Source organism: Lithobates pipiens, unplaced genomic scaffold (assembly GCF_037356315.1).
Source record: "Lithobates pipiens isolate NorthernLeopardFrog02 unplaced genomic scaffold, aLitPip1_a1.2 Scaffold_3, whole genome shotgun sequence".
NCBI lineage: Eukaryota > Metazoa > Chordata > Amphibia > Anura > Ranidae > Lithobates > Lithobates pipiens.
In genome coordinates this window covers 107,976,693-107,990,155 of record NW_027507790.1, presented here as the reverse complement: position 1 = coordinate 107,990,155, position 13,463 = coordinate 107,976,693, and the positions used below count along the sequence as shown (strand labels likewise).

The 13,463-nt window shown below is 40.0% G+C and overlaps 1 protein-coding gene across 6 annotated transcripts in view; it reads right to left on the bottom strand.

The window, feature by feature from the left end:
- The window catches only part of MARCHF3 (membrane associated ring-CH-type finger 3), a 293,810-nt gene that overhangs the window by 82,242 nt on the left and 198,105 nt on the right, over window positions 1-13,463 (bottom strand). For all 6 annotated transcript variants that reach the window (XM_077462156.1, XM_077462162.1, XM_077462158.1 and 3 more), the window contains one exon: window positions 266-470. In XM_077462156.1, coding sequence (XP_077318282.1) covers window positions 266-470 — 205 coding nt within the window. The remainder of the gene's footprint in view (window positions 1-265; window positions 471-13,463) is intronic.

The window sequence follows — 13,463 nt, the reverse complement described above, 5'->3', positions numbered from 1 at the left end:
TTTCAATTTGTATGCAATCAGGCAGGCCCTTCTACTACATGGTTTTGGTAAATCTAAAGGAAAAACTCAGCAGAAAATCTGATAGTGTGTATGGGGCTTAAGAAACAAAATCTGATATGTACCACAAAAAATTAAAACTACAAGACAAGTTTTGCACCAAACCCAACTCCAACACCTGTGATGGCAGAATGCAGTGCAGAATCATATTTCAGAAAGAACCAAGTCAGAGTAACTGTAAAGCTATAACAGTACATTACTGACTGACCTCCACTAAAGGTCTAGGCTTGCGTTCCACAGAGAACCTGAAGTGACAGAGTTCACAGTAGCTGGTGTTGGATGATGAAAGCCAGTGCTCCAGGCAGCTGCGGTGTATTGTCCCTAATGTTCCAGTACATTCACATGGAGAAAGAAGATCTTCTTGGTTACTTCCTTCATGGCATATTCTGCACATTGGCCGGTCATTGAAAGTGCTAAAAAGACAAGCAAAATAATTTCAAAGGAATATAAGTTACATTCTTAAACTGAAAAAAGGTACCTATGTACCAAGTCTACAACATCTTTCAAGTCACTGACAATGAAAATCTGTAATGTCATATTTAATTTCTTAGAATCAATCTTCTGTGCTTACTTTCAGCTAAATAATGTAACAGTATTCAGATCATTTTAGCTGCTTTTGATATGCGAATGGAGGCTTCATCAAGCTGAAGATCACAGGGATGTACCAATTTCCTACTTCATGACTAAGACTTTCCTCAGGAACTGAACGGAAGCCTTACATTTCTGCTGAAAGGTTAATGTGCTCATAGACATTAGAGTCTTCTGTTTGACACTAACACGTTAGACAATGTGACAATAAGTTTATCTCCGAAAATTATTTTAAATACATGTCTACCGATCACCAGCCAAATAAAATATTGAATTGAATGGTTAGAAAAACGTTATCCTTTTCATTAAAGTTTTATATATATATATATATATATATATATAATATATATATATATCACACACACACACACACAGGCAAATATATGTTGAGTATAATAAGGATCCTATATTGGAATAATTGCAAACAACTATAATCTAAGGCCTACCAAAGGCAATGGACAGTTGCACATCTTTTCAACTTTTACTATATCCTTTCTCTTTCAAAATAATGCCTCAATGTTCTACCAAACATGGCCAATAGGTTACCTTCAATTAACTGAAATACATCTACAACAAATTATTGAAGGTTTCTATTATCCAGGTCATAGTACAGCTGGCAGTGGTTAGTCACAATCAACTAGACTTCTATAATTAGAGCCAAAGAAGTGGCTTGGATAAGCGGCAAAATCTTTTCAACATTACAGAACAAGTCCAGTTGATTGAGACTAACCACTACTCGCTCTACAGCTCTCCTTAACCCCAGAATCTTCACAAGCAGTGCTCAAGTGATCACATCACTTCTAAAGACTGGGCTAGTTATTCCTATCCTATTTAATCTATATGGGTACCTCTTAGCTAACTATGGCTACAAAACATAATGAAAGGATATATACTTTATTTCACCCAGGTGGCAAATTAAGATCCAAACTTCAAAGCCTCTTCCTACAGACCTCTATGCCGGGCAGTTGTTGCTGGGATCCCGAGCCCAATGATTTTCTAACGCATCTAAATGTTGGCACTGATTTTCTGAGATAATTTCCCAGTTTTGAATAGAGAAGGGAATGGCTAAACTTTTTTTTTTTTTTTTTTTTTTTGTGTCCAGTTGGGAATTTTTCCCTTATTTCCTGCCCTGCAGGAAAGGAACATGTGAAAACCTAAGAGGAAATTCTTTTTTAGGCAGCTGTTACTTGGACAGGTATTATTGGATAACTTTGCCCTTATACTGGCCAAGGGACACCTGAGTTTGGGTTTCTCTTTACTTTATGTCTTGGTGAAAGGGTCACCAGAACAAATAGAGAGGGTGAATCAACTTAGCAGAAACACAAACAGCATAAATAGAGATTTCATCTTTCCCTTCTCTATCAAAAACAAAACAAAAAATGTTGGGTTTGGATATACTGCAAGTCTGAAAAATGCAAATGCAAGACAGTAAGTTTAGATATATTAGATGCCATATGCTACAAGCTGGGTTTACTTAAGTACAATCACTGTATACGTGACAAAGAAAGACATTTTCTAAAGAGTTTTTGCGAAAAAAGGACACTTGTAACTTTGCAATTCATATTATATACTTCTATCAATAATGTTTGAACTTATTGTTGTACTGTTAAAAAGAAAAAAAAGAATGCCACATTGTATTCAAAACCACAGAAAATAGAACTCCACATTGTACTCAAAACCACAACCTAGCAATAGTTCTACTTCTAAACGATCATATACAGAAAAACATATTCTGTGCTTTCATCAATCATCTGCAAAGTAAAATATAATAAGCATGCAACCTTGTAGGTCTTGTTTTCAATGGGAAGAAAACTCTTCATGGCGCTGAAAAAGATTCCATTTTTAGACTTCACGCTATGATTTATTAATTGGAAAGCACCCATTTTCCACATGGGTTTGGATAGTTTTGTTAAAATGGGCTTGTGCTTACCCAGCCAAAATAAATTCCCATTGTTAAATCTATCCAACAAAGAAAGTTTTACCATCTGAGAACTTACTTACCCTAAAAAAAAAAAATCAGCACTTCAAGATACTAGCAGCATTTTTATTTCCAAATTATCATCATATGACCCATCACTGAAAAGCAGCAATGGAAACCATATTTGATCATCAGTACGCTAAAACAAAAGTTGGCAGCCTAACGGCGATTCAACATAGGTGAAATGCAGAGTTGTAATTAAAAGGAGAAGATCCTGGTGCAAACTTTAGAGGTTCTTGTACACAGATGTAAATATGGGCATACAGCATAAAATATGCCTGTATTTGCAGCACCTGGGAGCCCTGCTGGTGCAGGAAATTACATCCATTACAACAAGTATACCATTTTTTTATGTATACTCGCATACAGCGGATCCTGTCAATACAATCCCAAGCTACAGAATTATGCACTAGGTCTCCCAGGTGCCACAGATACCAGTGCATTTTATGGTTGTATTTCCTTTGATGTGCATGAGCACCAAAGCAAATCTATTACTAACTAAACAAAGCTTCAAGGCTTCCCTCCTTCCTCCCAAACTTCCACTCTCCATTGTCTTCGAAAACTTGTCTTCTGCATCAGACACACTTCTGGATTTGTTGGCTGTCTGAGCCCCTGATGCAAACCGTGGCCACTACATTACTCCTGTGTCCTGTACTGAGGTAAGGGTTGGCAAAATGAACCACAGTGCAGAGTGGGGAATAAGGCATCTGACACTCCTAGAAGATAGTAACCCTTTACATGGACGTCTTTTTAAAGCTTTGTTTAAATGGTGAGAGTTGCTTTGAAGCTGAACTCTGAATGCACAAATGAAAAACACACATTAGAGTGACCAATGGAGTTATGCTCCTGTCCATTGAGTTCTGATATTTACCAAGCCCAGGCAGCACAGCTGGCCTGAAGACCTGCATTTTATTAAGGTGGTTGAGTAATACACATAGGTCTTGTCCCAGCCTCCAACCTGAATAAAGTCAAATGAGAGCACAAAAAAGGGTCTATAATTCAAAAGCTTTTACTCAACCCAGGCTTTCTTAATAGTGGGACTCTTAGATTGGCTTAATGTGGTTGTAAACTCTTACATATACCCATCAAAGTGATTAACCTCAGATGATATGCAGAGATGAAACAAACACGTCTATCTACAGTCTTCTCTTCTCTACATCCATTCAAAGTGCTGACTTTTTAAAGCTTGCCTGAGAGTTCAGAGAAAGTGAGCGGAGAGCGGAAATTACACGCTGCAGAGGTCAGTGAGGTGAGGTCTGAGAGCTGATTGGAGGGAAGAGACACACACACCCCTCCACACAGCACACAGGAACAGAGCAGAGGCTGTCAATCTGCTGGAGGTTTCCCTCCCCATCACCATTTTTCTATAGGGTGTCAGGAAAATTTATCAGAAGTTACTCATGCTGATAGCAGTGGAACAAAGCAGCAGACAGAAATGGCACTTGGTGTTCCTAATTGAGACAAGTACACACTATAAACTAGTGGTCACCAACCTTTTGGACCTCACGGACCACTAAACTCACATTTTTGAATCCCGCGGACCACTAACATGAATTTTACATGCCTTATATGCACAATACTCTGGCTCTCTGCCTCCCTTTCCCTGGATCACACTGCTGCCTTATACACACAATGCTTCGACTCTCTGCCCCCCCCCCCCCCCCAGCCCTCTGCATCACACTGCTGCCTTTTCGAGACTCATCACTGGATTTTACCTCCTTATCCAACCATGGCACTTAGATGGCATATACAGTATGTGGTTCTCAACTCTGATTCTCCCCTTTTTAGGAGCTATGAAGGTTTTCTAAAGTGCTGTGGAACTGAAGGTAGTAAGCCCAGTAATCGATCAACTTACCCATAGAAAACCTGTATCCCACACCTGTTTTTGCCTTTTTCCAGCCTATGATTTGACACTAAATGAGAAGTAACAGATTTATGAGCTCATCGCTCAGTCACTCTGCTCTTTTCTCCTGTCTGCATGATCTTTGCTACCACATGAGCACTGCAGAACAATTGACTGGCTCCTTGCACCTCTTCCCTCTCCCAATCAGAGTCTGTTGTACAGGGGGATTGAAAAAGGCTAGTTAGATTCAGACATTTAACACTAGTTGCTTCTAAAATCACATTGATGATTTAATGAATCTATATTTAAATGAAATTGTGTCTTTTATCTGCCTGGAATTAAGCTTTAAGTTTAGACTCCCTAATAATACTCACATAAACCTTTGAAACCCTTGCTTAATCTTTGAAATGTACATTTTTTTAAGACAATTTCACTTTGACCTTGCTAAACATCAAAGCAGCAGATTCACGAAGGGAGAATAGGAATTGAAAAGTAGGGCTCTGTAATTTGTGACCCGATTGGGTTCTCATACGTTTTCCCGAAAGCTGCAATGCATACTGCGGGCTTTCCCTCTTCCTCCTCTGACACGGGGTGGGCAGATGCCCTTGCACTACCCATTGACATCACGCCTTATGTTCCGGATGTGCGCCATCACTCATTATGACACCAAAACACCAGAGCCTTTTACATCTGCGGGCAACGTGAGAGGAAGCTTTGGTGCCAAATGCCTCTCATTTCTCATGCTTGCGTGACGTTTGGGAGTGTGCTGTGGCTGTGCCCATATAAGTCTCATTCCTAGGTGGCTAAGGTATCTTGCTGGTTTTCTCTTTGTCTTTGGACAACATGTATCACTTTGGACTACGGTTTTTCCTGTCTTAGTATCAGGTAAAACTTTGGTATATGGAATTCACCACTAGCCTTTCTTGGCATTTAGTGTGATTGGTCTATTTAGTTTTCCTTGGTGATATAGTTTTTCACTTTTCACTTTACTTTTTAATAAACTTCAGTTCCTTCTGTTTGGGTTTCACTTCTGTTACTATGTTTATACTTGCACTCACCCTGCTCTAACAAGCAGTATCGGGTCAGATTGCACATCATGGACTAAAACACATAAATACTTTTCACAGAAACCCTTCAGAGACACTTTTGGTAATACCCATGGCCACATATGGGGATCACCATTTCATGGATATCTGTCCACTTTGGATGTTGCCTTCTGTTGGGTTGTTTACACGGTTCACACTGCCACCTGGAAATGATGCCTCCAGGGGGCACCCAGCTCTCGGTGCCATACTCTCAACACACAGCTGTTTTGTAAGTAACCTATAGGGGGGTCTCCCCAGCCTATCTTTTTTTTTGACAATGTCAGACTATATAGAAATCCATGCATTTTATTACAGATATACACCACATGCCTGCTTCTGAATAGTGGATCAATCCACGAAACGGGTCAAGCTTTATATATGCTATGTTTAAATCCATCATGTGTTTATAAGACTTTATATGTAAATTTTTCTTATATATGAATCATGTGGTTACAGGATCCTACATGAACTTCTCGCAACTATGCAATTTTTAAGTACATAATTTTGATACGGAATAGAGAGTTCAATAGGTTGCATATTTACAACCTCTCTCAACTGTCATGCGTTATTTTGTCGTATATGTATGTATATACATTAATTTTATTTGGATATCTACTATTATTATGTTTTACTATTTTGTACTTTGATATTCACAAATATACATGAATCAATTAATTGACCATTTTTTACTTGCAACCGCGTGCTTCATTTAAAGTCCCACCCCCTCTTCTTTTTCTCATTGGGTTCTGTAATTGACCATTTGTTTTTGTACATTACAACTTTACATCCTTTCGTGAGTGTATATAGAACATGTATGCTTCAATGTGTTAAAATAAAATTTTCTTCTGATTAAAAAAAAAAAGAAAAAGGAAAATAAGAAAAGTAGGGTTAAAAATCAGGGACCAAAAGTGTAAGCACAGTTCTAGTGGTAAAATAGTTCTGTAGATTTTTTCCCGAAAAACTGGATGCATGGGATGCTGGGACTTTCAGGGGTTAATTATCAAGGCATGCAACATGCGTTTTTTTTGTTTTGTTTTTTTAAGTAGGTCCACTTCTTGCTTCATTGGGTTGGTCCTTCCTTACAAAACAGAAGCCAAATATTAACAGGTAATGGCTATGTATAAAAAAACAAAACAGGATTTTACATTTACAGGCAGAGAATGACAACTACTAAAAAACAAACCCCCCCCCCCAAAAAAGAAAAAAAAAATTCCTTTTGACTTGCATTTAGGAGTCTTTTAATAAAGAACAGCACATTAGTAGATTTACTTTAAGAGATAGGGTTGCTGTGTGCTGGCATATCATTGTACCCTTATCCCAAGTCCTATTCATTCAGGCTCTGAAATCTTTAGCTTGTATGGTAATGCATTTCCATTAATGGTGTTTTTCCACTTTAGTAGTCACGGTTGGTTGAAGGCATGTCATCTAGAAACTGGGCCAACTGAGATACTTTTTTATGCAGAAAAGTATCTTCTTACTGAATTGCCACACTGGTGTCAGCAAAGCCTCTAATGTCATTTGACATCTGTGCAAAAGAGCTTAAAAGACCTCAGTTTCTCAGAGAACCAAAATCAGCAGTGAACATGTTGAATTAAGATTAAAAAAACTCTCTGGGGTTCGATGAAATAAAACATCCTACTTTAACATCACAATAAAGAGCTGGAGTGAAATACCTATCAGATTCCACCAAGCCCATATGAGAGAGTAATACAAATATATGTAATTTCAAAGTAGCAATATACGTATAGTTAATCATTGAACGAACGAGGGTAAACAGCTGTCGGTGTCACAGTGCTGACATTTATGAGGTATGATGATATTTATCAAAGTAGATATAAGTAACTATGAATGTCTCGGAATTTGACAGTGCTGTAAAAGATGGCATCCAGTTGCTTATGTTATCGCTGAGGTATATTTATCAGGTAAGCACCTCTCCTCAGGCAGCAAAATATGTAAGAGAACAAAGAGTGGGATAAATGTCCAATGACAGCATGGATTATAGACACTAGAGTCTGTTCCTATGATGAAGCTAGGTAACAATCCTGGTCATGAGAACTACTTTCTAGAATTTTGGAACAGGTTCAAGAGTTGGCATAGTCTCAATCACACATGGCTCGGTCATAGGCAGCCAGTCTCAGTCCTTTTCATACTATGGCCACTCCGTGAAGCTGCAGGCTGTCCCACGATAGGGACAGGTAAGCCCCTTCATCAGATTCTAGAAGAAAACTCCTTTTAGGGCAACGTGATGCAAGGTTCTCTCCTCATCAACCCCAACTAAATTCACATCTGTCCATTTTTTTTCTCTACACACTACTGAATAGAAGGCAGCTAGCCACAGTCTGCTTCAGTGCTTTCCTTTCCTACTGTGTACATAATCGAATACTGCACTGTTTGTCAGGAATGAAGCTTAGTGTCTGGATAAGGTTTTATGATATGGGTTACGGAAATAAAGGGTAGGAATATAATTATGGAACTTTTACCCCTGAAGGGGCCATTGATGCTTGAATCTTGTTAGCAACCGACTAGAGTCCAGTTGTGGTGAACCTTGGCACCCCAGATGTTTTGGAACTACATGATGCTCAACTACACTGCAGAGTGTATGAGCATCATGGCAAATGTAGTTTTAAACATCTGGGGTATCAAGGTTCGCCATCATTGCACTAGACCTTTTTCTTGGATCTTCATGGGTGCCTTGGCAAAATGCCTAAACATTTCTAACAAACCAGAGGGTGGATCAAGGCTGCCTTCTTTGTTACACAAATTCACAGTGTTTTAATGTGCAGCATTACAAATTTGGGCATTGTGTTGGCCAGCTGCTGAGAACATCTTTGTTTGCCCTTTACCTGCCCCTCTCTGTCAGCACTGGGGTCACATTAGCCGATTGAGGGAAACTGGGGCAGAAGAGAAAAACTGGAATACAAAGGTGCATTGCATTTTTAAAGCGGTTGTATATCCACTGACACTTTTTTTAAATACCCCTGTAAGACAAAAAGGCATAATGAGCTAGTATGCACTGCATACTCCAGCACTGTGAGTAGCTAGAGCCACGATGTCGTCACTCCTGCGGCAGACTTCTTTCCGGCAAGGTCCGGCATCTGCCGGGCTTTCAGCCGAGAATCCCCTGTGTGCATGCGCCGCTGCAGTCAGCAGCTCATTGCACAGGGAACCTGTACGGTTTAGGAGATTTTTTTTTTACCTACAGGTAAGCCTTATTATAGGCTTACCTGTAGGTACAAGTTTAAAAATAGAATATGCAACCGCTTTAAGAATAAATCATCTCTAATATGGGGTGTCCTATGTGTGTGGATGCTGCTGCAATATGTAAAACTATTAGTTTAAGTTTTTACATTTTAGAATGGAGTGGCTCGAGATTGTGCAAAATTTTAAAGGGTGCCTTGACAGGAAAAAGGTTGAGAAACACTGTACTAGACAGTACTGCACTCTCTAACATATCAAGGCTGATAGAAATGTTGTTGATGAGTGCAACACAGCACTAGTAAGAGCCCAGCAAAGTAAGAGCACAACAATAATACCAATAAATCACGACAAAACCAAGGCAATAAAAAGAGAATACAAAAACCCAGCTTACAATTGAGATATCAGAATTATGTAGAACAACAACCTTGTTCAAGGGTGTGCTGCCTTCAGCAGTATATGGACAATGCAGCTGCATCTGTACGTATAGCTTGTACTGCTTTGGTTACTGTTAACAGGATGGGACAAACAGTTCAATCTCTGTATTTGGGTACAATACTAAGCTAAGCAGGGCAATAACTTTTCCGCAGGATGTGGAAACCTTGCAAGAAGATCTAAACTAATTAATGGGGTGGGCAACTACATGGCAAATTATGTTTAATGTAGATAAATGTAAAATAATGCATTTGAGTGGCAAAAATATGAATGTAATCTACTCACTGGAGGGAGAACTTCTGGGGGGGGGGGGGGGGGAGTCTAGGATGGAGAGGGACATGGGGGTCCTAGCTCAGCAATGGCATGCAATGTGAAGCTGCTGTAAGCAAAGCAAACAGAATACTGGCATGCAATAAAAATGGTATTAACTCCAGGGATAAAGCGATAATTCTCCCACGTCTACAAGACTCTGGTCCGGCTGCACCTGGAGTATACTGTCCAGTTCTGGGCACCAGTCCTCAGGAAGGATATACTGGAAATGGAGTGAGTGCAGAGAAGGGCAAAAAACAAATAAAGGACATTAGTTATGAGGAAAGGTTAAGAGCACTAAACTTGTTCTCTCTGGAGAAGAGACGCTTGAGAGGGGATATGATTTCAATGTACAAATACCATACAGGTGACCCCACAATAGGGAGAAAACTTTTCTGCCAAAGGGAATTTAATAAGACATGCGGCCATTCACTAAAATGAGAAGAAAAGCAATTTAACCTTAAACTGCATAGAGGGTTCTTTACTGTAAGAGCGGTTAGGATGTGGAATTCTCTTCCACAGGCAGTGGTCTCAGCGGGGAGCATCGATAATTTCAAAAAATGATTAGATAAGCACCTGAACAACCACAACATACAGGGATATACAATGTAATACTGACATACAATCACACACATGGGTTGGACTTGTGTGTTTTTTCAACCATGCCTACTATGTAACAAATGTAGCAAGAGGCTGTATATTCTGCAATATTTACATTTTTGGTAAACTCATTCAAAGAATCCAAGCTCTGAAAGTTAAGATAACATGCACTGCATTGATGCATTCAAACAATTTTACAGTAACCATGAGATAAACCAAAGTTCATGAATATTCCTTTATCCCATTGTTTTGCAAATCTATGTACAGTACACTACAAACTGCATGATTAAATTGGTTCTAGTATCACTGTTTTATTAAATTAAATATTCTAACTGTCATAAAGAATAAGTGCTTACATTTAAAGAGCATCTGTCATTTCAGATCCATCATGGCAGCACCTGTTAGCAGGCATCTACTTACCTGCTGCTGCCACGTTCATCTTGTTGTGTCACTGCTGCATCACCAACCGTCCCATTAAAGTGAATGGGACTGTCAGTAAGTCAACAGCGGGTCAGAGGAGGAGCTGCTGTGGGAGAAAGATGACAATTGCTCTTTAAAAAGTTAGGATTTAAATCGAGTTGCTTTAAATCAAGCCTTTTTACTAGTGATTTAAATCATGATTTCAATTGACTTGATTTAAATCAAATCCACCTTGCTTTTGCTTGTGGGTAATCCTAGATAGTAAAAGATTTATGTCACTTTTTTGCATTAGTTGTGGCCCCTCGATCATCCTTAGTGTGACAACAGTCTTAAATCCTACTGCTGCTATTAGGATGGGAAGGCAGCAGCCTCTAATCCCACTGCTGTCACCAGATTGTGACAACTGTATTCACCGTCTCAACATGTGCAGGAATTTGCCAGCAGGCTAATGCCGCGTACACACAAGCGGACTTTTCAACAGCAAAGGTCCGATGGAACGAATCCATCGGACAATTCGATTGTGTGTGGGCTCCATCGGACCTTTGCTGTACAAAAATCTGACAGACTTTAGAAATAGAACATGTTTCAATTTTTTCGCCGAAACTCCGCTGGACCCAGTTCCTATCGAGAAATGCGCTCGTCTGTATGCTGGTCTGACAGACAAAAACCGACGCTAGGGCAGCTATTGGCTACAGGCTATGAACTTCCTTATTCTAGTCCGGTCGTACATCATCACGTTTGAATCCGTTGGACTTTGGTGTGATTGTGTGTGGCCAAGTCCGTTCATTCAGAAAGTCAGTCGGAACTCCGCCGAAAGTCCATCGGGAAGACCGTCGGACCTAGTCTGTCGAAAAGTCCGCTCATGTGTATGACCGTGTGTATGCAAGATTGAATCAACATCCTTTGGAAAATAATCCACGGTTTTGTTGTTGGAAAATCCAACCGTGTGTACGGGGCATTAGACAATCCTCACTTCCTTTTGTTTATTTTCAGACCATTATAAGGCCCCTTTCACACGGGACAGATCAGTAATGATCCGCCCCGTGATGATCCGCTTGCTCAGCGGGGATCGCTACGTTGTCAGCTCTCTCCGTTCTCCTCTATGGGGGATCGGATGAGCACGGACCGTCTGTCAGTGTTCATCCGATCCGCTCTGCAGACGGATACAAAAATAGGATTTTCCTCCGTCTGCAGAATCGGACAATAGCGGAGGCGGTCGATAGCGGGTGTCTGCGGATGTTTATCCGCAGATACCCGCTATCCCATAGGAATGCATGTATGTCCGTATTTCATCCGCAAACGGATGGATGAAATACGGACATACTGTCCGCATGTGTGAAAGGGGCCTTAGGATTTTTGATTACTGAAAACATTTCTGATTTATAAGAGGGGGTGTTAAAAAAAATATAAAAAAAAAGATCTGCCCTGGGTGTCAAGTACGCTAAAAAGTTATCCTATCACTGTCACATTTGCCAGACAGCTTGGTCTACAAGGTATTGTAGAGAAACATGAATAAAGGAACACGATATAAAATAATAATAAGATTATTAAAAACAGACTTGGGTTTAAGTTCTTCAATATTGAATTATTAAATAAAATGCTATGCTAGCAAAGTACAACTACAAAAATAATCAGGACCAGGTGCAAAATTTGCTAAAAATGTACAAATGAAAAGGGTTTAGAAATGGTCACTAGCTATGGTAAGTCAATAACAAGTGCTAGTATCAGAATACGATGCCGTCAGTAAAACGGTATATGGGTGAATTGAAAAGACATTATTTCACAATCAGGACCGTTGGGAGGCATGTTTCTTATGCTGGACATACATGGCCAAGTGTACTATCAATAACTAATAAAGATCTGATAAACGTACAGTCTACAATTGATTACTGTGCATCTTGCAGCAGTTTAGCAACTCCCTTCTGACTTGAGCACATTGCTGCTATTGTAAAAATGAATGGGCATTTGATTACCAGAAACTGTCCAGCAAGATTTCTGTGACTCCAAGTAGTCTTTCTTCTTCATTAACCACTTAGTGACCAAATAAATGTATATACAAAGTTTAAGTCTAAAACACTGCTTTGTTTATGATAAGCCTGATTTTTCTGTTCTGAAAAGCCTGAGCATATTTTTCAGTATACACAGCATCTACATCTTTCGATATCTAGAGCAGAGACTGATGGTGGATCAAACAGAAAAACAGCAGTTTTCCCTGACACATGGCACTTAGAATTGCTGGCTATGTCCCTTGTTCTCCATGCTCCAGTACATTTACAATTACTATTTTTCTCTCCCCTAGGTCTTCGGTGGAGAAAGCAAGAAGCCCCGAGATGCTCTTACAACATGAAAGGAATGGCGATGAGGATGAGGAGCGATAACTTGATGAAGGTCAGGAATTCCTACCTTCTGGTGCTGACAATGTGAGCCTCAAAGCTCTGCTTGTGTATGGAAGTGTCTAGATACACCTGCAGAATCCAACATCCACATGGTCCAGGCAGGTGTTTGCTGCCCCCATCACATGCAAGGGCAACAGGAAAGATTGGCCAACTGCTGCATACACACATTGATACAGCCCTCAATCACATCTTTCATCTCAATTTAACAATATCAGAGTGAATAATGAGAAAGTCACTGTTGAAGTGGAACTTTAGGCAAAAATGAAGGTTCCTCCTATTGTTTTCCTAACCTCTAACTGAGATACAGTGGTGAAGGGGCGGGCGGAATACTTTTTTTTTGACAGGCACCCTTCCCCCCAATCGAAGCCTAGGGAAGGAGAATATCAGCTCAGTCCACCTGAAGCTTCCTAGGATAAAATCACATATCCCAGGAGGTTGCAGGACCAGATTTCCTGTACCATACAATCTTAGGCATGTGCAGTGGGGGGAGGAAGGTGGCTGTGAATTACCAGGAAGTCATAGCCAGCTACCACATTCAAGATAGCATCCCCAGAGAT